Source organism: Phycodurus eques, chromosome 1 (genome assembly GCF_024500275.1).
Source record: "Phycodurus eques isolate BA_2022a chromosome 1, UOR_Pequ_1.1, whole genome shotgun sequence".
NCBI classification, from domain to species: Eukaryota; Metazoa; Chordata; class Actinopteri; order Syngnathiformes; family Syngnathidae; genus Phycodurus; species Phycodurus eques.
This window is the reverse complement of record NC_084525.1, coordinates 20,782,420-20,805,872: the sequence shown is the minus strand read 5'-3', so window position 1 is coordinate 20,805,872 and position 23,453 is coordinate 20,782,420. Positions and strand designations below refer to the sequence as shown.

Sequence of the window (23,453 nt, the reverse complement as noted above, 5' to 3'; positions counted from 1 at the left end):
AAGAGCTGCCATACTTTTAAATATTTTTTATGACTCTGTGTAATTCAATATAATAATACATCTTGTAAGGTTGGGGTTTTCTATTTGGTTCCACATCAACTTTACAGCTAACTGCCTACCATATAACTAAATCGCAAATTTTAATTGAACCTAAAGCAAATGCAAAACATCAGCATGATGACTCAATATTCACCTTGTTCTTCTTGCTAGTGGGGGCAGGGGGTTTGATCAGCTTCTGCAGGATTTTCAGGCACATGAGAGTGATGTTCTCCACCACGACAGGTGTCTTGATGTTAACTGACATGAGGAACAGACTGAGGGCTAAAAAAAGAACAATATACATTTAGACATAGCTTACAATAGAAATTGAAGTATAAATAACATTGACAGCATGGAGACTGTGAGATAGTTGGGCCATTGGCCTAATATTGATGCATGAATTGGACACAAATATCTTTGCTGATGCTTCAAAATAATTCAGCCACTTACCACAGCGCAGCCGTAACTCCCAGCATCCTCCCTCTTTTGAAATGGAGTCAGTTAACAGCAGCATTTCATACTGCAGATTACTAACCTGTTGTAAACACATTCTCGTCAAACTTGGCACTGCCTAGTAGCTTTCTTTAATGCTGAGGTAAATGTGTCACTGCATCCATACACTTAAGACAGAAGTACAGTATAAATACAAGGCCTTGCATGAGGAGATGAAAGCAGACATACCAGGTCAGGATTGGCCCAGTGACCTTTGAGGGCTGCTGAAACCTTAGCAATGATAAGATCATTCATCTGCTGAGTGGCTTCTGGGTGATCTCTGAGAAACAATGTAAAAGGAATAATTACTTGAGAAGCAGAAATACAGCAAAATGGAGCAACAATAATAAAATGAAATGAAAAGTTGATAGTCATTGAACAGGCATCAGGCAGGTTAAGAGTAGTGCACTGAAAACCTATTATATTTTACTACAATAGGAAACAGAGCAGCACCATACCTGGTAAGCAGACAGATTAGCTGGCGTACTTCCTCTCGCATGGCTGCAGTACCTCGCCGCAAGTTGTATTCAAAAAGCTCACGGATAAGTCCCTGGAGGACGAGGATCTGCCGGAGTGCTGGGTTAGTGGCAAGCGCACGCAGCAGTGTGATGCAATGACCTGTGACTGCTGAGGCACAGCCATAACACTTGTTGGAGGAGGTGTGGCCGCAGCCCAGCACAGAGAGGGCGCGGTACTGGCTGGCCGTGAAGGTCGGCTGGTGGCTGCTGTTGCTTCGGGAGGACTTGGTGGCAGCTTCGCGCTGCTGCAGATCATACTCAAGCAGCTCTTTGCGAGATGCAAGCACTTTCTGTGGAAGAAAAAAGAAACACCAGATGCATACTTTATGAAAGCAGCTGCAGCATGTTGGGGGGGGGGGGGGGGGTCACCTTCTTTATGTCTAACCTGTATAATCTTGGAGAGTTCATCAAATGATGTTTTACAGTCTCCGCTGTACTCTTGAGCCAGCTGCTGAATGTATCTGTTCACATTGGCAGAAGACGTACCAAGACCTGCAGCAGTTCCTGTGTCATCCTGTGGGAATTTTTTGAAAATTATATTAACAGTCCTGCTCATGTTTCAAATTCTGCAACATCTCCTGCAGAACAAACGCACTCGAAGACTTACCTGTGGCTTCTCTGGTGCCGCCTCGTTGACTTTAGACAATAGGCTCTCCAGTTGGGGGCGGTGACCCATCAGTTGGTGGTAGACACGATCAGCTTTTTCCAGAAGGGTGTTGATGTTTGTCACAGCCTGCAGGAATTCAAAACAAGTTTTAAAAAGACATGGCATGAAGTAGCTAAAAACCTCTCAGCACAACATCCTCAAATAAAGTTTTGATGAATAAGTGACTGGTTACTTTTTTCCTGTCTTCTTCATTCTCAATAGGATCCACAGCACAGCATGGTTTGGCAAACAGCATGAAGTCAAATCTGGCATATTTACAGAAACCACAGGCGTTGCACAGGAAGGGGTCCTTTTCATCGTAATTGATAGACCTGATTAAAAAAATAAATAAAACACGGCATGTTTCAATCAGAAATTCCGTTCACGTAGTTTAGCAAAGTACTGTTGGAACTGCTGAGGAAGAGTGCTGCTCACCTGCACTTGTGGCACTGATATACATTCTCACCACAGTTTCCACACACTCCAGGGTTGGCAGGCACAGAGGCGCTGCAGCGTGGACACTGCAGCGTCTCAGTGGAGGCCTGGTAGTTCTCATAGAAGTCAGAGAACTCAATCATCAGGTTGGATGCAACAATGGGTAAAGGCAGGTCAATTTTCACCTCCGTTTGACCTGGGGTCAGTTGTACTTTCTTGGCTTTATGCCAGCGAGCAGGCCTAACGATGAGAAAGCACAATGAAGAGTTCTAGTTTTGTGTTTCATGACCCAGTGGCCAGTAGGAAGAAAGAATGGCATCACATCAATAGAAAATTGAAACACACTTGTTCTTCAGCTCCACAATAGCTTGTACAGTCCTGTTGTTGTAGTAGAGGTTGATGGTGCGGACCATTTTGGTGCGTTTGAGGTCACCAATCTTCACAGTAACTTTGCTAATGTTATGGCTGCCTATAAGCTTGACAACTTGTTGTGTGGTGGTGTAGCGGGTGTCCACTTTGATAGATGACAACTTGATATTCTTGAAGGCAAACAGGAAAAAATATTATTAAGAATGTTTAGGATTCATGAATTTTCCAAGCCAACTCAGGTTTTGTTATACATACCGAGAAGGGAATCTCGGGATTATTACACACTAAGCAGGGGTCACTTTCAAGATAAAAGCCATCAAATTCCACCAGACCTGACAGAGTGCTACAGGAGAAGGCAAAAATTAATGTCCACAACTCTACACTGCACTCTTGTCAAAGACAGCATGGCTCATCAAACACATACTTGTAGATGTTGGAGTTTGGGTGATTTGTTAAGATATGGTTCTGTGTTCGCAGGATTTCCACAGCCTTCTGGGAATACTCCTTTAGCTGGGGGAAGAGGAAACAAACTGATTATGTGTATGAATCACCAACTACAATGTCCTGTGCAGTTAATCCTTGTTAGGGGAAACAAGGGACCAAAGAACTGTGAAAGTACAGTAGGAAAATGTCACTCAAATGACACTACAGCACTACCACTAATGTCTGTGCCTTATAATACAAAAGACAGAAAATAGATTTCAAAGTCAGCATAGTTTACTTCAAAAGTTGACAAACCTTTTTCTCGGTCTGCGGGGTCTTGAGTGAGAAGTACCCGAGAAGGTCGACAAACTGTGCAGCTTTGCGGCCATATGCTGGAAGCTCTGGCCAGATGGCCCATGTGAGCTCCAGCAACAACTCCTGCTGAGATTTACTTGAGTTCCTGGCGAGAAATACATACATTGAGAGGTTGTGATGTCATAATCAATCATACTTGGTTTAAAAAGCAATCCACTTTTTAGTACCTGTTATGTCAGACTATGGTCTTGTAAAAGATTACTTTAGTGTTGGGTCGAGCTAAGCCTAAATGTAAACATTTAATTTTTAAAGTACCTGTAGATATGTAATGCCAAGCAGTGGGCTTGCCAGCGCACCGCTGATGAGTTGGACTCAAGCAGGAAGCAGCGTAAAAATTGGATGAGTGTCTCCTTGTCTGCAAACTTGTTGAGCTGACTGACCAGAGCCATGCACAACTGATCCTCCTGGCAGCCACCTCCATCACCTATGATCAGGACACAGAAAAAAAGCACATTTAATAGCACCATCTGCTCCTAAAGTATCACCTCTGCACAACAAAGCCTGTGTCATTGCCTCACCCTCTTTGTCCTTTTCTTTGTCCTCTTTTTTGCTCTTTTTACTGGAGGACTTGCTCTGAGAGGACTGAGATGTTCCTCCCTGTCCGCTGCTAGAACCCCCTGAGAATGAGTTGGCCAGAACCTTGCTGCCACACAGGGCACATGAAAGCAATTGCAAAAGGACTGGGGAAACACCCTCGTCTACTAGGAAGCTGACCTGAAGCAGGAAGTACAACACAGCTGTAGAGGAGAGAAAAAAGTACATATGAGAAAGGAGTCACAATGATACAGACAGTATTAAAGTCATTTATAAAACTTTGATGAGAATCTACTTACAGTCATCTTTCATACAGAACTTCTGCCAGTTGATTGTCCTCTGAGTGGCAATTTCAGCACAAGCTTTCAAATGCTCCATCTGAATTGACAGAAACAAAGCCAAAATCAGAAGAGTAACATGTAGACAAGATGCAGACAAAATGTACTCTGCATTTGACCAAATTACACTCACCAGGTTGATGAGTGTATCATACTGCAGAGCTGAGCCAGATGAAGCTGTAACAATGCCTGCACGGAGGAAGATGCCCTGTTCCTCCAGAAGCTTTTTGATGCTGCGCACATGAGAATCGAGAGTGTGCAGATCCCGCAGCTGACGATACTTTTCCTTGGAGCCGCAGATAAAGAGCAACAGCTTTCTAACTTGCCTCCTGACAAACGGTGCCTGTTGGATCATCAGATACTGGAAAGAAAAATATTTTTTATTTTATAAACAATATTATGAAATAGACTATTGCGCACACACAGTATCCCAAAGTCTTACTTCTGACAGATAGTAGAACCAAGAATGGTCAAACACAGGTGGTGGGATACGTGGGTTGGTGTCAGCTATCTTTTTGATCTGATACGGTAGTCGGAGCACCATTTCAGTGAGCAACTGCGAATAGGCTTCAAACACATCAGCAGCATGTCCCTAATGCAGGGGTAACTCAGTTAGTTCTAATTTCCGGGTCACTTTTACTCTACATGACATGACCTGATTCTACGATAGTATACCTTGACATATTGGCGGAGGAAAAAGGGGCTCATGTCTGGGGGAGAGGAAGATGTGTGTGGGCGAAGGAGCTGGCTTGTGGTAACAGGTTCTTCTTCACCCTGCTGGCTCTTCCAGAACTCAAGCAGGGACTTGAGCACATGGAGACAGTAATCAATGGCACCCAGGCTGAGCAAGGCAGTCGCTGTAGCGTTGGAAATCAACGAGGATGACTGCGAGAGAGAAAAGTAGCAAACAGAATATATCATGGGTCACTCATAGAAAGAGGGATTAAAATAAAAATCATGTCAGCAACTCATGTGGTACTTAGTGATTCCCAAACATTGTGCCACAGCACACTAATGTGCTGTGGCACAATGGTGTGCTGCAGGACATTATCCAATCTCACTTAATTGGTATGGAAATGATTTATTCACAACGGTGGCAGAAGGTACGTGTATCCAAATGTTATTCATAACACATAAGTCATGGTGCACGCAGACGCACAATTTGTTTAGTAAATTGAGATTTGATCATCATTTCAGTATACAGAATATACTTTTTGTGACATCTTTTTAGTGGTGTACTGTGAGATTTTTTATAAATTATGTGCCTTGTGTCTCTATATACAGTATTTTTGTAAGAGCCCCTCTAAAGTAATGTACCTCAGAAGAGGATTTAGAGCCAGATTTGGTTCGAGACATGAAGACACTGAGCAGTCTCATGATGACCAGGTGTACTTCATTCATAGGGCAGCGATCATTCTTTCTTGCAACATCCTGCAGAGAGAAGAGGTTCGTTGAGCAAAACTAGCACATGTAAGATGATTCCTTATGAAGAGTTTGCGGTTACCTTCTTATGCATGCTGAGCTCAGCAATAAGCTGTGCAAGCAGGTCATCTAAGGCACCCTTATCCTTTTCATCCTCCCCGTCAAGATCTGAGGTCAGCATGAGGATAACTTGCATATAAGGGATGGCTTGAACGCCACCAACATTGTGGAGCTGAGACAGGTGCTGCAGCAGGCGCTCCAGTAACATAAGACGAACCATGTGAAGCCTAATCACAAAGTAAAAATGACATTTTGCCAGAACACACAAGTTGACCAACAAAGAGATTAAACAATACTCTTCAGGTCTGACCTGTTGCTTCTGTGGATGTCTCCCTCTGTCTCTCCTTCTCCCTCTGAGCCTTCACCTTCCTGCTGGGCTGTTGTGGTGCTGATAGCACCGGTGCTAGAGCTTACACTGCCTGGACCTGCAGCGTGGCCCTCCACTGTTGTATCTCCATATGCGCTGCTGCGTCCTGACACTGTAAAGAAAGGAGGCGTGTAAAATTAGCAGTGGTTTGAATGGTAAGAAAATGTACTAAAGCTGATTTTTCAGGTATGATCTTGAGTTTATTTTTCTGGTTATTCTTTTTAATTTTGACGGCCTACATTTAAAATGAAATGTTTCTTCATTCTACTCCTCATTTTAACAAAATTCGCTTGTTAATTTTTTCAAACGCCACGGATAATGACGACATAAAAAGAGAGGGGTTAAGTGAACCGCGGTTAAGATCTTCGCGTATTTAAGCTGAAACAAAGGGATAGCATCAAAATGGAGGAACGCCAGCCAGTGAGCATTAACACCGATGATGCAACTGATTTGGAGAAAAACAGCTTCTTGTCTTAAACAAATCTCCATCTAATTTAAAAAACAAAACAAAACGTAAGGTATATTTTTTCAGTCGTAAAGAGACAGTGTAACGAGAGGGAATAAACTCTGTACTTTCTGTATGCCAATCTTCGGGAGAATATGGCTCTTCTTTTCTCCCTCCTTTGAGGAATCTGACCACAAATTCATACACCGTGAGACAACTAACAGGCCGCTGGTGGAACAACAGGCAGGGAACTTCAGGCCTGTAGTGGTTTGGCTAGACGCACAGGCGCTGCAGGGGTGTTTCGTTGCCACCAATTGTTTTTGTTTTTAAAGTGATATATTTTTACTAGAAAGGAATATTCTGGTTATTTATTATGATTATTTTTGTCATGATTTTATCATTTTGTTTTATGTTATATGTTCAATTTATGTACAGCCTGTTGTTTCAGGTGCGGTTCTTTAAAGTGCAAAATAAGTACAGTTATTAGCTTTTTTTGTTAGTCAGTTCACAATGTTAGCAAAGCTATGGGAAAACAATAGCATAAAAACACGAGCCAATGCTCGTTATTTTTTTTTATTCTCAGTATGAACACTATGCAAGAGAGAAACTATTTTGTACAAAAAAGGTTTTGTCTATAATTGTTCTTTTTTACTTAACAAAAGGAGTTGAATTCAAATTTTTTTTTTTACTACGCAAATATCTGTACTTCTACTTAAATACAGAGTGCGAGTATCTTTGCCATCTCTAAACTTAAGTATGGTTTATAAGATTGCGATAGTGTAGTTTTCCCGTGAAATCACCTACCACTGTGCTCTCCGACAACAGAATCGATAGCAGAACCTCCACTCTCTGAGCCCACACTGCCACCATGCTCAGCTGGGGAGGTCCGCAGTGTAGAGCCATCAGTAGCAGCAGTACTGCCCTCGTCATCAGATGCCGGGGCTGAAATCATAGCAATAGCTGTAACAGCAAATACAACGCAGTCATCTGGGCCAGGGTACATGACTTAATTCAATTAATTTAATAATGTAATAACAGTCCAAAGCATCTAACACAGGGTCAAAAATGCAGACTTTCTTAAAATGAAGCTATTAGTGTTAGACTACAACAGTCAATCCACATTTGCCAATATATAAATTGAAATATGCAGACACCAGTAAATGTGGTCATATTACCTGATGCAGTGGTGTCTGACAATGTGCCAGCGTCCAGTGACGAAGAGCTTGGGGCTTGACCAGACAGGCCAAGGCTCTGAAGGCCAAGGGCACTGCTACTACTCCCTTAAAAATCACATAAAAATGCCCATGAATATGCACACTACTGACCTAACAAATCAAATCAATCTTTTTTTACTTGTTTTTTGTCGTACTGACCTTGCTGATCCTGCTGAAGACTGAGCGCGATCGCTAGCTCTACCATAGTTTCGTCGTCAGCATCGGGAGGGATGTCCAGCATGGGAGGGAAACCCTCAGCTCCAGCGAGTAATGCTTCCAAGGGGGATGGATTTCCATTGTTGAGATTCTCTGGTGTCTCCAGGACCATGGATTCAGACTGAATATAAATAACCATGGTTAGATAAATATGCCTCCTTACAAACATATTCCTCCTTGCATAATTTATGGCCTGAATGATTGAAGATATATTCGACAGCATACGCATGCGTTTAAAATAATTCTAACAAACCATGCTTTTATGTCGCTGTACGCTGGTAACTGAAACGATTATTGGGGCTCGTGGCGTCAGCTGTATAAAATTGTAATTGTTGTAAAAGTTGTGTTAAACATAAACTTCAGAATAAATAATCACTTGTTTTTTCTCACCACCATCTCAAAGTCACCATGGTCCACTTCATTCTGCTCCTGACTCTCCCGTCTAACCTCCTCTCCACCAGTGAGCACCGATGATTGCATTTTGTCTTCTGCGTCATCATCATCATCGTCATCTTTGTCTCCTGATAAAGAAAGCACCCAGCAATTCTTAAGGAACCTAAATGGTTTTCTGACCCGGCACAATATTTTACAGTGCGTCAATCATTGCGTCAATCATTGCGTCAAGCTTGAGAAAACTTACCTATGGGTGTGTTGGAGCGTGGGGGAGATGGAAGGGTTACATGGCGACGCTTGTTTCGTGGTCGAAGCACTCTGATCAGTGCCTGCTTACAAGCAAAGCTCACTGCTGTGTCCTGAAATGAGCAACCATTACATCAAAGGGCGCAATTAATGTAAGCCGCTTGTAGCCTTGAGGAACAAATGGACACCACTCAGAATTCTTATAAAGAGGAATATTTACACAAAAGACATTAAAATGACTTCAGCAAAGGCCACCAATAATTATTTAGTAGTAAGTTACTCAGTAATATCGATATCATAACTTGCCAATGTACTTACAGGGCAGAGCAACATTTGCATGTAGATTTTGGAGGCTACATTGATGTAATCAAGCTCACAGGTGCAGTATGCATGAATAATGTCCACCAGGGCATTTACCGTTGCCTCCACATGAGTGAGTCCTTCGAAGAGAGAGAAAGATACACATCCATACACTGGGTGACTCAGTGATTCTTTTTTTTGTTCCAATACATCTCGAAAAATACTACTTACTACACCCCATTCGGGTATCACTAACATTATGAATGTAAATGTTTGCACTTACCGGGCAGGCACGCAGGAGCAAGAAAGGCATTCTTAGGTTTCAGGGAGTGCAGCTTCCAAAAGTTACTCATCAGTTGTGTGATGAAATTATGGCTTTCGCCTTCTACCTGCTTTTGCCCATCATCTGTGATGTCTGGATAAAAAGAAAACAAGTAAATTTTTCATATGCCCATAAAATACTGGTACAATTTGAGCATCAATTTAATAGCCTCTCACCGGAGTCAAGGTGAAGTAATTTGGATTCCGTAAAATGCACCAAATTGTTGGGCCTCATGATTGCAATGGAGCGGGCAGTGATCACAAGCCTCTGGAAGACATCAGGGTCTAGTTCTTTGCCCTCGCGACTGCAGCTGTTCAGACACTGCACTGCATTACTCAACAGGGACTGGTCCTGGGGAGAAGAAGGAAAACTTAATTGCTTCCTACTTCACCACCGGCATGTCAGTGATTCCCAACTACTGTGCCACAGCAGAGATCAAATTACCCAATTTCCCTTAATTGGTCGAAAAATTATTTATTTACGACAAACAAATATATATATCTACATCAGCGACGTATAGTGACCGGCAGAACAATTAAATGCCTTCCACTATATGGCAGAAGGTCCAATTAACATGTGACTGCCCCTGTTACCATTCATACAACAGAATACAGTGGTACCTTGACATACAGGTGCATCTCAGTAAATTAGAAAACTTCTTGTACTTCAATTTAAAAAACATTACTACTGCTTCATTACACAGAGTAAACTATCTTATGATTATATTAACTATGAGTTTGATGATTTTAGTTTACAGCTAACTAAAACCCAAATTTTATTATTTATGATTAAATGCGCATGTGTGGAACGCGTACCGAAGTGAACCCTGAAATGGAGTATGAATGGCACCACACGCACGTCTGGCACTATGTGGACATGCAATACTGAAAGTATAAATAGCCCTTAACTGTGTTCATCTGAGCGGGCCCAGATTTCACACAAAGTAAGTAAATTTGTGAGTAAACTGAGACAAGCTCAATTATTCCAGTACAAATACTTTTTGTGAAATTTTTGGTTGGAGGTGTGCTGTGTGTGTTTATTATACCAGTGCTTATATTATACTATTATCTACTATATAAAAGTTGGGAAATTACATTTATACTCTAAATTTTCTGTTGTTGCAAACAACACAGAAAACCAGACCAAACACAAGCAGTAGTTGAAGTAGACAGGAAGCTGAGTATCATGTCACATTATCACCCGCTAATTGCAACTTAGTTATGTTCGCAACATGACTGGAACCATTTTCCTGCAGTTGCATCCCCTTTTCCTTACAGCTTGCCCTCCAATATTACTATCATATACGTTCTGGTCTACCTTGTGGTTATGGTAGGCAGTACGACTGGTGTGCAGGCTGGCAAGAAGTCCCTTAGTCTGCTGCTGTACACCTGCTGGAGTAGGCATTGACAGGAGTAAAGTGGCCAGTTCCAGTGCAGCAGCCTTGTTCTTTTCCTGCAATGTCAATGTTTATTAAGGTTCTATAAAGACAGGCGAGGTTTGATTCAAATGTTTCTGTACTGTAATAGGACATTCCAAAGCCTAATTGATGTACCTTTTCATTAGAGGAACCAACAGCAAAGCAGCTTTCCAGAGCTTCAAGAGCACTGACCACAAGCCTGCAATTAAAAGTCAAAATCAGCTCCACTACTAGTTTTCAGGGTGCCCAAAAAGTGAATAAGTGCAAAAGTCCAACAAAACTGCAAAATGTATAGCACACTGCAAGAATTCCGAAAAAGATGGTGCATGGCATTTTCAACATCTCAGGCATGGACAGACAACAGGCACACATACACAAAAACATACAACAAAACGAGCAGAGAAAGGGCTGTTACTAACCGGTCCAAGGTGGATAAGGACTCAGTTTCACAACTTTTTATTGTATTTTGGGAGCAAAAGAAAAAAAGAACAAAAAAGTGTGAGGATCACAGAAAGAAACAAGTGAAATTAAACAACTGCTAAAAACAAATGACACATGCAAGAAAGATGATTTTGTTATAGCCATGCACTAGTTAATCAAAGGAGAACCCCCACCACCAGTAATTAAAAACAGCTCAAGCTTAAAGGTTATACTTAAGGAAAACCAAATGGAAAATGTCCACAATATATAATAATGATCAGATGTGAATATTTTGGGCAAACTAATACCAAACAAGCAAAACACTATTTAATCAAACACGTCTGACATTACAAAATAGATATACACTTCAAGATGGATATCGCCACTGCTTGTTGATAACTAGTTTAAACTGTTACATGTCCATGTCTATTCAAAGTATAGATAACACAGTATGATGATTAATAGAAAACTTAAACAGAGATAAAAGGAGGCCTAAACCAAACAAGGAATACAAATCAAAGCCATCGAATTATTTGTTAAAATAAATAAAAAATAAATAACAAGTCGAAAGCCGTACCTCTCCAACACAGTGCCACTGGTGGTGGATGGTGTGATGACATCGCCATCAGAGGTGCCATTGGCCTGGTTAAGGTTGGGACTGCTGACATTGTTTACAGAGGCTGAAGAGAAGTCCTCTGGTGGTTCCTCAGGCCAACCAAATTGCTCTTTAGTTTTTCCATAGATCTTAATTGAATCCAACATAGTGACTCCAGCCGGGTCAACCGATGCTCCAACTGACAGGAAAAAGGAAACCAAAAAGCATGTAAATCTGCACATAAACCGATTACAGGTTTGGTGCAAAGTATAATTGCACCCCCAATTAACCCAATTGTATTTTATTGGTGTGCTTTTAGTTCACGGTGGGAAAAATAAAAATATTTGGAGCAACTTTTCAAAACACACATGCAGCGAAGTAATGCACTTACTAAAGACTGACAGCTTCTTGTCAGCCTGGAGGGCCTCTTCTCTGGTGAAGGGAAAGTCAAACCAGCGTGCCCTTGTCAGATTTATCTGCATGGTGCGGCCAAAGACCTCCACATAGGAGGGAGCCCTCTCAATGGCCTGAGTGCCAACCTGCACACGCATGCCTGTCATCACCATTGAAGTGTTGCTGTTGACCGCTTCCACGGTGAATCCTCCAGGCTAGGTGCAAAGCACAGAATCTCATGAATAGTTTTGTGTATCTCTATTATATGGTGGCTGATAGTAACATTACCTCAAAGCTAACAGCATCATGGCACAAAATAGCCTACCTTTGTATTAGCCACATACATCCCAGTAGAGTTGAGCCTGTGTTTAATCTGCTGTCCATTGTAGACCTGCAGCAAATCATTGCCACCAAACTCCACCTCTGTCAGCTGCTGGTTGTGTTCAAAAAAGTCAACTGGAAATGTCACCTGACTGGACGTTCGGGTTGCTAAAGACAAAATTCACAACATGTAATTTATAGTCTTAAGGATTCGGTACATGCATGATGATGTAACTTCGGACAGCATTTTACAAATAGACTGACCGTATTTTCACAACCCTATGGCGCACTTAAAAGTCTTAAATTTCTTCCCAAATGGATGGGGGCGCCTTATAATGCGGGTGTGCACAGAATTCCAAAATCTGTAAATGTCGTGTGACTTTGATGAGCGCTCCGCTCGACTGACTGGGAGCATTTCCTGCCGACACGCTGCTTATACAGAGGAAAGGCGGATGTGACTGAGGACAGCATGCAGACGTTAAAGGAGGAAGGGTGTGTGTGAAAGTGGCCGCTAAAGGCACGCCCCCAGTCGGTATTAAGCGTCGGTATGTGCATTGTGCAAAACAACATCGGATTGGCTAAGGATCCCTGAAAATGGCACCTACGATGAGACACGCTTATGTAGCACAGTTTAAACTGCAAGCCTAGAAAACCTCACCAGGGTCAGGTTTTCAGATGCCCGAGCCACCTCATCTGGCTTCTCTCAATGCGGAGGAGCAGCGGGTCTACTCTGAGCCGCTCCCGCATGGCTGAGCTTCTCACCCTCTCTCTAAAGGAGAGCCCGGACACCTTGCGGAGAAAACTAATTTCGGCCGCTTGTATCCGGGATCTTGTTCTTTCAGTCACGACCCACAGCTAACAACATAGGTGAGGGTAGGAACGTAGATCGTAAATTGAGAGCCTCGCCTTAGCTCCCACTTCACCACAACAGACTGATACAAAGTCCGCATCACTGCAGACGCTACACTGATCCCCTGTCAATCTCCCGTTCCATTCTTCCCTCACTTGTGAACAAGACCCCAAGATATTTGAACTCCTCCACTTGGGGCAGGATCTCATCCCCAACCTGGAGAGGGCACTCCCTCCCTTTTCCGACTTCAGGACCATGGTCTCAGATTTGGAGGTGCTAATTTTCATAATAGCCGCTTCACACTCAGCTGCGAACCGCTCCAGTGAGACTTGGAGATTGCAGCTTGATGAAGCCAACAGAACCATCATCAAAGTTGCTGCAAAAAGCAGAGATGCAATAATGGCACAAAACCGGACTCCCTCTACGCCTCGGCTGCGCCTAGAAATAGTCCATAAAAGTTATGAACAGAATCAGTGACAAAGGGCAGCCTTGGCGGAGTGCAACCCTCACCGGAAACGAGTCCGACTTACTGCCGGCAATGCGGCAGTAAGTAACTCTGACACCGGTTGCACAGGGACCGAACAGCCCGTATCAGTCGGTCGAACGCCTTCTCCAAGTCCACAAAACACATGTAGACAGGTTGGGCGAACTCCCATCCACCCTCAAAGAACCCTCCCAAGAGTGAAGAGCTGGTCCACTGTTCCACGGCCAGAACGAAAACTATACTGCTCCTCCTGAATCTGAGAGTCGACTTCCCGACGGACCTTCCTCTCCAGAAAGTGTGATCCCCCTTTAGTTGGAACACACCCTCCGGTCCCCCAGCACCCCAATCTGCTGTCCCCGATGTCCACGCGACGTTGCAGAGGCGTGTCAACCAGGACAGCCCTACAACATCCAGAGCTTTTGGGAACTCCTGGTGAATCTCATCCACTCCTGGGCCCTAGCCACGGAGGAGCTATTTAACCACCTCAGTGACCTCAACCCCAGAGATAGGAGAGCCCGCCTCAGAGACCCCAGATTCTGCTTCCTCATGGGAAGGCGTGTCTGTGGAATTGAGGAGGTCTTCAAAGTATTCTCCTCACCGACTTACAACGTCCCGAGTCGAGGTCAGCAGCGCCCCAACCCCACTATACACAGTGTTGATGGTGCACTGCTTCCCCCTCCTCAGACGCCAGATAGTGGACCAGAATTTCCTCGGAGCTGTCCGGAAGTCGTTCTCCATGGCCTCACATTAACCATTCGCAGCTTTAATTAAAGAGATGATACAATTTAATAAATAACAGATACTGTCAATAGTATTTTTGATGAAAATAAAATGACATCAATCGCAAACGCTGCTAGATTTGTGATTGGAAGATCGAAAATGTGGAGGCAGAACTTCCTCCTAGAACAGATTTCTGCCTTAGGCCGCAGAGCAGACTAGTTTTCAGCTTGCATCCTCGCGTTACACACAGAGTCAATGATCGTCACGCCACGCGAGTAGAAGCACAACATAGATCCGTTCGCATACCGAAAATCATATGTAACTAGAGGTAATATTTCTACGAAACCCATATTGTTCACAGAGTTGTTCCTAACCCGAGGTTCCACTGTACAACGACAATGTATGATTCTCATGCAATCCAAAACACAAGTGGATGGATGGTACATTTTTTCCAACATCGTGCCAATATTTAAAGAGATGTACGATAAGTATATCGGTCCAATACCTATTGTGCATCCCTTCTTTATTTTGATATTAATTAAATAATAGGTACAAACTCACCAGTAGCAGCGCTTTTGCGCTTGCGGACAGGCTTCATGATATTGATGCCACAGCTGGGTTGTAGTGAGGGCTGGAGCCAGTACGAGGTGTTGTCCACATTGGCCATGTAGATTCGCAGGCTTCCGTCCTCACAGAGGAGAATCATGGTTGTGCGTTGTTGCTCATTACTGGCAGTGTGTCGAATGGCTACCATGTCTTGAATCTAGAAGCAGTGAAAATAAATGAGCATTAGGAGTCATTATGTGACTGTCACACAAGACAGACAGACAGAAAATGTATTCTTCAGACATGCAAACCAACAAGGCATGAAAAAGGTGAAGAAAAAAAAACATTGTAGGGTGCTGGGGGTATCCCCCGGGCCCCAGCAGAGAATTTTTTAAATTTTAAAACAAATTAAGCAATCTGGAAGACTCTGAAGAGTACAATAAGGCAAAATAAGCAGAAGTTCTTCACGCAGAAAAACATTTATTTACACCGCTCAAGTACATGTTGATGTACAAATCAAAAAAAAAAACAAAGAAAAAAGAAATGAGGGAAATTAATCCCTCATTTCTTTTTTCTTTGTTTTTTTTTTGGCCTCCTACTTGAGCCAAGCCCATCTCCACATGCACCTGATGCCTGCTTCAAGCTGTGCCACATGAATAGCACCCTCCTCTTTTAGTACTCTCATTCTGGAAAAGAATTGACTAAATTCATTGTTTCACTTTATTTTTCACTATTACCAACTTCAAAGGCTAATCCCAAAAGCATCCTCAGGGAAAATATTAAGTACAGTATTTTTCTGTTTTTACTGGCCATTTCTGAATGTTAAATTAGTTAATTCTGTGTTGTGACATAATCCCTAACATCACTCTGTCACTTAATACATTTAACATTGACATCCGTGAACTAATTAGGTAATTGTAGGTGCATTTCCTAATTAATACAAGATGTACTAGCGGATCAACTCGTCGCAGATGTTACGTGTGCTTCGCAGTTCCGCTGGAACCACGACCCACAGCACCTCAACGCAAAAATACAAAAGACCAGTGCACCAAATACGACATTGGCTGATCTGATGAGCAAAAATGTTGCTTAAACGTAAGCCAACAATAGAGGATGTCTGCTGCAGAGGTGGGTGGAGTAGCCAAATATTGTACTCAAGTGTACTGTTACTTGACAATAATATGACTCAAGTAATCCTCCAAAAAATTACTTGAGTAAAAAGTACACAGTGAAATAAGTGCTGAGTATCTTCAGCTTTTTTTAACCACAGCATGAACAATAAAATAAAATGTGAATGTGCAAATTCTGATATTACTGTTTGTGTGTGTGTTTGTGTCTATGCACAGCCAAAACTACATCATCTGCAATTTACTGCAATGTGTTTTCTCAAGTTATAAGCGGGCTGAAATATCCACGTTTGGGCAGACAGTACCAGACAAATACCACAATAAATGAAAGCTGTTGTTTTTGTTCGTCTAAATGTAAACACGAGTAGCGCGCCATTGGCTTCATAGCAACGACGACCTTCCCACCATGGTCGCCATGTAGACACGTTGATCAGCCGGGCCGCCTTATCTAGTGTTAAAAACTATGCCTGGGAAGCCCAATAGAAGGTCAAGCGACTTTCTTGTGTCGTTTGATTGGTGACCTAGACTTAAACGTCACTAGTGCTTCAATTGGACTGGAGCAAACAGCACCCCAATGCGGAAGTCGAAGTCCCGCGGACAAAAAAGTTGAAAATCAAAACTTGATTAATAAAAGTACCAAGCAACATTTAGATCATTGTAATGGAGTAAAAGTACCGTTACTTCTTAGTAGCAGCGTTTTTTCTGGTTTCGTCAACTCCTTTGACTTATCCAAAGCAGGTCCCAAGCGCAGAGGCGGAACCTCAGGCCGATGCGCTTCCATATTAGTCTGAGTAATATTCAGAAATTATATCTGTGTGTGGATGGTGGATGTGTGGAATGGATCTAGCTGCCAGCGTTCAAGCCTATGACGACAGAAACACACTCCCCCACCCCCTGGCGAATTTTGCCGAAAATGATTTGCATGTATGATTCTCACAAGTACCTTAACTTATCGTGTAGAACCCACCCTCAAGTATAACGCGCACCCCCAAAGTTGACCAAAGGGGGGGGGGGGGGAATCCTTCTACCTATGTAAAATCTGCGCCATCAATTTGCGGTTATCCATATGATCAAAACATTATTCATCCATCCATTTTCTGTAGCGCTTATCCTCACTAGGGTCACGGGCGTGCTGGACCCTATCCCAGCTATCTTCGGGCGAGAGGCGGGGTACACCCTGAACTGGTCGCCAGCTTCACTTAACATATCATGCATGTTTTTGGAATGTGGGAGGAAACCGGAGGACCTGGAGAAAACCCACACAGGTACGGGGAGAACATGCAAACTCCACACAGGCAGTGCCGGGATTGGAACCCTGGTCCTCAGAACTGAGGCAGATGTGCTAACCAGTAGTCCACCATGCCGCCTCAAAACATTATGTATTATCCATTTTTATTCTGGTAGGTTTGTATTTTAATTCTGGTAAGTTTTTCAAAGAATTATCTGTGTAATAATCATAATAATAATAACACCACCAAAAATCTGTGCACATGCACTGACATACCAGTAATATATATATTTTTTTCTGGTGTAGGTAGAGGCCACGCTTGATGTAAAAAAGCTTAACGGTACCGGTAATTGTCAGAACAGAATCCCTCGGCTGACTAAAATTAATGCTCAATAACATTTTAATAGTACTGGTGATAATACGTACTACAGTCTTACATATCAACAAACAAATAAACATTTTAACACTTCTTTAACTTAACATTTCTGAAAGAAATATTTTTTGCATCAAACATTTGTGCATAGTGCAGTCTATTCACTACATTACATTACATCGGCAAAGCCTTCAAAAGAAGGATCTAACTCATCTCCACTCTCGAAAAGACGATCCAGTGCCGCTACATTTGATTCATCACCGTAGAACTCATCGTTGACGACTTGGTCCAGTTTCTCATGCTCCGGTGCCTCCTCAATTGCATCATGAACAACGGTCTCATCGTCCTACCACAGCATGACATCCTCTGTGCCATCCATGACGTTTGTGAGGCAAAATATTTGAAACCCTTGAAATTATGTTGGGAGAAACCGCATCCCATGCGTCTTATCCATGTGGTTATTTGTTACCAGTTCAAGTTTCCTTAAATTGCCACCCGCAGTGAATTAATGAGTTATCCACTGGTTCCATTTCTTCCGCATGTGCTTTTTAAAAAGGCGACTGCACGATACGTCCATTACCTGCAACTCCAGAGTAATGTCACCAGGAATGATCACCAAGTCAGATTTATTTTCTTTTAGGATTTGTTAGATGGCTAGCATGCAATGGAACCAAAAGGCTTCCAGCACCAGCATTTTGCAACAGAGTCGCTTGTGGTCACACCAGACTGACCTAATCCAGTCCTTAGTAAGCACCTCATCCATTCACCCTTTTGGGAGGCATCTCACTATGACAGTCTTTGGCCACTGGCAGTTCTTGGGAAGAGTTTTTCATTTAAAGATTATGTATGGCTTCATCTTAATCCCATCTCCATAAGTGCCCAGCATTACAGTAAAGGTTTTTTTCCATTCACAGTAGACTATCTTCACTGGTTTTCCACCTTTCTGATCGATTGTGTGAGTGCTTGGTAGATCAAAGGTGAGGGGTCTTCGATCAGTATTTGCTATGCAGCCAACTTTCTTATTCTTGCTGCTTTCTCAGCCGAATGATGGACTGCTGGTATTTCGTCAATTTATCCTCATAATGGGCTGAAAGACGTGAAATTGTTGTTCTGTGCCTAAAAGAGAGGTTGTGCCTCCTCATAAACTGCATGAGTTTCCCACATCCGAAACCTCTTGCATGTGCTTTTTGCTGGAAGATTTTCTCAAACCTTCGTTTTCCTCCAAAATTTCATGTTCGTTTCACTTACGTTGAACTTTCCTACATCTTCGGCAGCGGTGATTTATTTTTTATTTTTACTTTTTTTTTAATAAGCTGTCGAGTAACTAGCCCTTTCAGTTTAAATTTTCTATGTTAGGTTTAAGGTAAAACAAGCTCACGGGTAGCCGTTTCTGTTGTTTAGTAAAACAAATATGTGATACTAACGATAGCGACATGGCAATTTGCTGCGAGCAGGTCAGGAATCTCAGACTGGCGGCGCACATTACTGTAATATTTATAAATGTGTAACTTTAGACATTACATATCACATTGGAATGGAATGTGTGCATCTTTTTCACAACCCTTAGGTGCCGGTATACTATTATACAATGTGAAAAAATAAAAATAACAAATAACACGTTTAACGCGCTCTATCAACTTTTTGAAAATAGCTAATATCTTTTTTTTTTTTAAATCTATCTAATAATATACATGAGAAAGTACAGTAGCTTTCAAAATAAGACTTAATCCATTAGCAATACATCTGTTCTCGTGGCCCTTACCTTAGCTTTGGCTGGCAGAGTTTTAATTTCTTGAATGAGGAAGGTGTCAGGCTTAACCATAATAACGAGTGGAATGCCCGTTGTCTGCTGCACACAGCATACCAGCCCTGGGTGGTTCATGACCTCGGACCACTGGCACAGGGCTGGTGACATTTTACTGCTGCTACCATTGGAGCTGAAAAGGGCAGGAAAGGCAAATTAGGTAAACATGCTACCTTCCCTGCTACAAAAGCCAGAACAATTGTAATATGTTGAGAAAACACCCATACCCTTTGACATTGATGGGGAAGAGTCGCTGAACATCAGTGGTGTTGCGACTCACTGTGGCAGCAAAGGACTTTCCCTGGCTGTAGCTGAAGAAAAGCATCTGAAGCACATGGGAGTAATAGACTGACACCCCTCCCCCAGCAACCTGACCGTTGCTATCCTACAAGTAAAACAAGAACACGTTCCAGCATTCAAACAAAGCTCAAGTCTAAGTTTACGAATCTTCTGCTTTTTTTTTTTAAATCTACTGACATACAACTACAGCAAATATTCTGTCTCCTTGACCGCCCCCCACCCCGAACACACACACACACACTTACCTTCAAGTCTTCATGGCTTATCTCTAACACATTCGTGACATAAAAAGGGCCATGTTGAGCACTGCTGGATTCATCCATGACCTGGGTATATATGTAACCAGCTGAAGACATGATGACAATGATGTTCTTTCCCTCTTCATTGAAAAGGAAGGTAGCATCACGGATCTTGGAACTTGGCAGTAGGAAGTAGTACATGGGACTCAGTGCATCCACAGATAAGTCATAAATCTGTGAGAGATTGAATGCGACAAACACCAATCGTAAAACACCCTGCGAGGTACCAGTACATGTATTTTTATTGTAACGCTCACCTTAACAAAATCAGCAGTGATGATTGCTAACTCAGTTTGTGAGCCTGGCAACCAAATAGCTTTGATGATGAAGTTGCCTGTAGCTAGTTGTGGGTGCAGCACCAGATGGTCAGACACAGAGCCTGTGCTGCTGAAGGTCAGCACGTGGCAGTCCTGAGATGGAACAAAGAGACCACATCAAGCGAGAGTAAAATGAAAAAATTGTAGAAAACCTATTATTAGTTATTGCTAAGTATGTAATAAAGCCTGCTGAAAAATGAAAACAATTCTACATGAGCCTGATCCAAGTTAATTATTGGTCCTTTCCGCCTCATCGACACGATGAATATAATGTATTAACATGGCTGTGGTGCTGAAGTACCTTGAGGCCACACACAGCCAGGTAATCTTCATTACACGGGTTGCCTGTGAGACTGAGGACAGTGAAAGGGACCGGGGCAGAAGCCAGACGGGTGAGTGTCAGCTTCCTTTTGCTGGAGTCAGCTTGCTTCAGGAGGGTGGACAGCTGCAAAACAGTTATCTGGAATGGGGAAAAATTGGATTATGAATTATTCTTGATGGAAGATATTGAAAATATCATTGACTAAATGCCATAATTTCAGCACATCTCTATTATTGGCTTTAAAAATTGTATCTAGGAAATTTTTTATCGTAAGCTTTAAATTTTGTACCATTCGTGAGGCTCACCTTTCCCTTTTCATGGCTGACTGCAAGGTGTTGGCGGCGGCCATGAGGTGATGACAATACACACATGGCAACACGCCTCAGCACATGAGCACTAATGAGCTGGCGGATTGTTTGCCCCTGGTCGCCACTATAATTCATCCTAACATTCTCAAAAGCCCCTTCCTGAGAGCCTAGAGTGGGTACCTGAAGAGAAAGTGCAGCAGTGAAGAACTGAAGTGTAGAGATTTAGAAAAACGTCAATGAATGAAGATCATGACAGAAACATCACACGAAAAGAAAAACACCAATCGAGATCATCCTACCATTAGCTGATCTGTCATATCCACACTTTTGTCCTGAGTGTGAAGTTCATTGAGGGCTTGCTGTGCCCGACTGCTGCTTCCTACAGCTGATGCCTGCTGGAAATTGGTCTGAATGGCTTCCATTAAAAACATGAGCATCTCCAGTATGACTGCAGCAGTAGATGATGCATTCTGTTGGGAGACAAAGGAAACGACAAACCTTTTATTGTTTGTATACAAACAGTTGGGTCTCTGGAGTAGCTGCCGATCCATCAAAAAGTGAATTCTCATAAATCAAACTACCACAATGCTACCAGCTTTAGCTTCTGCAAATATTATGTTCGGGTAAGTCCTTTCAGTGGAAAGTGGGTATACATAATGTGATAAAATTCAACTTTTTATATTCTTTGGGTTGTAATATTGGCTCTATAATGCCTCAGTAAACGTGAAATATGAATTAAGATCGTCCACGCATTCCTGAGTTCCAGACGTTTTTCTGCTGAGAGGCCTGAAATCAGGTCCTTCGAATTTCTCGAGCTTATCTACGTCACTAGATTTCCTCTGACTTCCCTTTCCACTCCCAAGCCAGCGCTGTCAACATAACAAACACGTGTGCTCTAATGAGTGGTCTTCTATACAGAGGCAACCAATCAGAGTAACGGGGGCGGTCTTAGTCAAATATGGACACAGCGGATGCAAAACTGGGTCAAAAAGTAGCTGTCAGAGGCGCCTTTTCTGGACGCTAGTATGACAAAACCAAGGTGTTTTTTTTTTTTTAAATGAAATTGACACTTTTATACTCCATATATCCAAGTCTATGTTAGAGAGTCTTTCTATGGAGGTTTACGTAGCCAATATACGGGACCTTCAAGACACTTGGGAACTGTTTTAAAATTGTGAAAAAACTGCATGTCTCCTTTAAGTTCAAAGAAACGGTGTCGTAATGCTATCTCCTCTTTCAAGAAAGCCATCAAAATAAAGATGAGATAAAACTTTAATTCATTCTATGACCATGCTCTTATCTCCCTATTAAAATGAATGGAAATTTAATCCGTTCCAGTCCCCCCCAAAACTTTTTTTAATGTTTTTAATAAAGAAAGGTACCAGCATATTGTCAAATAGTCAGAAACATAACAGAAGAAAATGTAAAGATATTCACTGGTTTTATGAAGTGTAATCAAGCCGGAAGGCTCAGAAACACACAAACGCACGCACGCACGCACGCACGCACACACGCACACACACACACACACACACACACACACACACACTATCGTACATTTGTGTGCTGTGCCTTTAAAAACGTGAACACGTTATATCAGCCATACTGCTGCTTCTTTTAAATTAGGTGCATACAACATCCATATCTCAAATTTGGTTTCACAAATCAAAGCAAAACGGCTCGTATCTCAAAAACTCCTAAGTCGGGTCACTCGTATCTTGATGATAAATCCAGTAATGTTCTATTATTTTCCTCACCACTTGGGAAAGCAGCTCTTCCTGGCAGCCCTCAATACACTTGCACACACTGCTTTTCTTTGGTCTGTCCTCATCACCAGGTTTGCCATCACAGATGGTCACCTTGCCTTTATCAGAGGGTGAGGCATTCTGGTGGCGGCTTGCATTCTCGGGCATGCGCAGTTCGCTCTGGAACGCTGAAGACTCGAGAGTGGAGCCCATGCCACTGCTTGGGCTGCGTTTCACTAAGGCCTGTTGATGACAACACAATACGAACAAGTGAGAAAAGGCAAAAGGGCAAATACCAACATAATCCATCAGATCATCTACCTTTACAATATGGAGAAAATTGTCTCCCCAAAAATTGCTTAATAAAGCAATTGCCAGGGATATACTGAATGAATACTATCTTTACTGCTTCCAAAGAAACTAACACAAGACAACACATTGGCACAATAAGTTATTAAAACAATGTTGTATGCAAGTATGATATACTATCACTTTGTTGAGCAATTACAAGTAGCTAAATTAGTAATACAGAAAAAAATATACAATATCAATACAATATTGCTACAAGAACATAAAATGTGGTTGATGGTTTGTTCATTGCATGCAAACTACACCCAAAAACTCATTTAGGATTAACTAGGAAAACTGGCCTCTCGTACATGACCTATGCAATACAACATGATTTCTGTCAAATATTACTGGGCATGTGAGGACTAGCTATAGAGCCCTG

General features: G+C 42.3%; 1 protein-coding gene across 7 annotated transcripts in view; it reads right to left on the bottom strand.

The window, feature by feature from the left end:
• Positions 1 to 23,453, bottom strand: part of ubr4 (ubiquitin protein ligase E3 component n-recognin 4) — an 80,034-nt gene that overhangs the window by 19,139 nt on the left and 37,442 nt on the right. For 5 of the 7 annotated variants that reach the window (XM_061682417.1, XM_061682451.1, XM_061682443.1 and 2 more), the window contains 44 exons: positions 22,736 to 22,966; positions 21,278 to 21,448; positions 20,976 to 21,158; positions 20,650 to 20,808; positions 20,289 to 20,441; positions 19,978 to 20,205; positions 19,660 to 19,817; positions 19,391 to 19,565; positions 14,916 to 15,117; positions 12,305 to 12,468; positions 11,978 to 12,194; positions 11,569 to 11,785; positions 10,991 to 11,023; positions 10,707 to 10,770; positions 10,472 to 10,606; positions 9,331 to 9,505; positions 9,116 to 9,247; positions 8,851 to 8,972; positions 8,534 to 8,645; positions 8,284 to 8,414; positions 7,837 to 8,014; positions 7,639 to 7,743; positions 7,268 to 7,405; positions 5,962 to 6,130; positions 5,674 to 5,878; positions 5,487 to 5,600; positions 4,845 to 5,054; positions 4,612 to 4,761; positions 4,303 to 4,530; positions 4,131 to 4,209; positions 3,816 to 4,034; positions 3,553 to 3,721; positions 3,238 to 3,382; positions 2,924 to 3,009; positions 2,755 to 2,842; positions 2,476 to 2,669; positions 2,131 to 2,370; positions 1,889 to 2,027; positions 1,657 to 1,782; positions 1,435 to 1,563; positions 990 to 1,339; positions 721 to 811; positions 490 to 574; positions 194 to 321 (listed from right to left, as the gene is read on the bottom strand). In XM_061682417.1, coding sequence (XP_061538401.1) covers positions 194 to 321; positions 490 to 574; positions 721 to 811; positions 990 to 1,339; positions 1,435 to 1,563; positions 1,657 to 1,782; positions 1,889 to 2,027; positions 2,131 to 2,370; positions 2,476 to 2,669; positions 2,755 to 2,842; positions 2,924 to 3,009; positions 3,238 to 3,382; positions 3,553 to 3,721; positions 3,816 to 4,034; positions 4,131 to 4,209; positions 4,303 to 4,530; positions 4,612 to 4,761; positions 4,845 to 5,054; positions 5,487 to 5,600; positions 5,674 to 5,878; positions 5,962 to 6,130; positions 7,268 to 7,405; positions 7,639 to 7,743; positions 7,837 to 8,014; positions 8,284 to 8,414; positions 8,534 to 8,645; positions 8,851 to 8,972; positions 9,116 to 9,247; positions 9,331 to 9,505; positions 10,472 to 10,606; positions 10,707 to 10,770; positions 10,991 to 11,023; positions 11,569 to 11,785; positions 11,978 to 12,194; positions 12,305 to 12,468; positions 14,916 to 15,117; positions 19,391 to 19,565; positions 19,660 to 19,817; positions 19,978 to 20,205; positions 20,289 to 20,441; positions 20,650 to 20,808; positions 20,976 to 21,158; positions 21,278 to 21,448; positions 22,736 to 22,966 — 6,927 coding nt within the window. The remainder of the gene's footprint in view (positions 1 to 193; positions 322 to 489; positions 575 to 720; positions 812 to 989; positions 1,340 to 1,434; positions 1,564 to 1,656; positions 1,783 to 1,888; positions 2,028 to 2,130; positions 2,371 to 2,475; positions 2,670 to 2,754; positions 2,843 to 2,923; positions 3,010 to 3,237; positions 3,383 to 3,552; positions 3,722 to 3,815; positions 4,035 to 4,130; positions 4,210 to 4,302; positions 4,531 to 4,611; positions 4,762 to 4,844; positions 5,055 to 5,486; positions 5,601 to 5,673; positions 5,879 to 5,961; positions 6,131 to 7,267; positions 7,406 to 7,638; positions 7,744 to 7,836; positions 8,015 to 8,283; positions 8,415 to 8,533; positions 8,646 to 8,850; positions 8,973 to 9,115; positions 9,248 to 9,330; positions 9,506 to 10,471; positions 10,607 to 10,706; positions 10,771 to 10,990; positions 11,024 to 11,568; positions 11,786 to 11,977; positions 12,195 to 12,304; positions 12,469 to 14,915; positions 15,118 to 19,390; positions 19,566 to 19,659; positions 19,818 to 19,977; positions 20,206 to 20,288; positions 20,442 to 20,649; positions 20,809 to 20,975; positions 21,159 to 21,277; positions 21,449 to 22,735; positions 22,967 to 23,453) is intronic. The other 2 variants (XM_061682435.1, XM_061682470.1) reach the window with 1 other exon arrangement.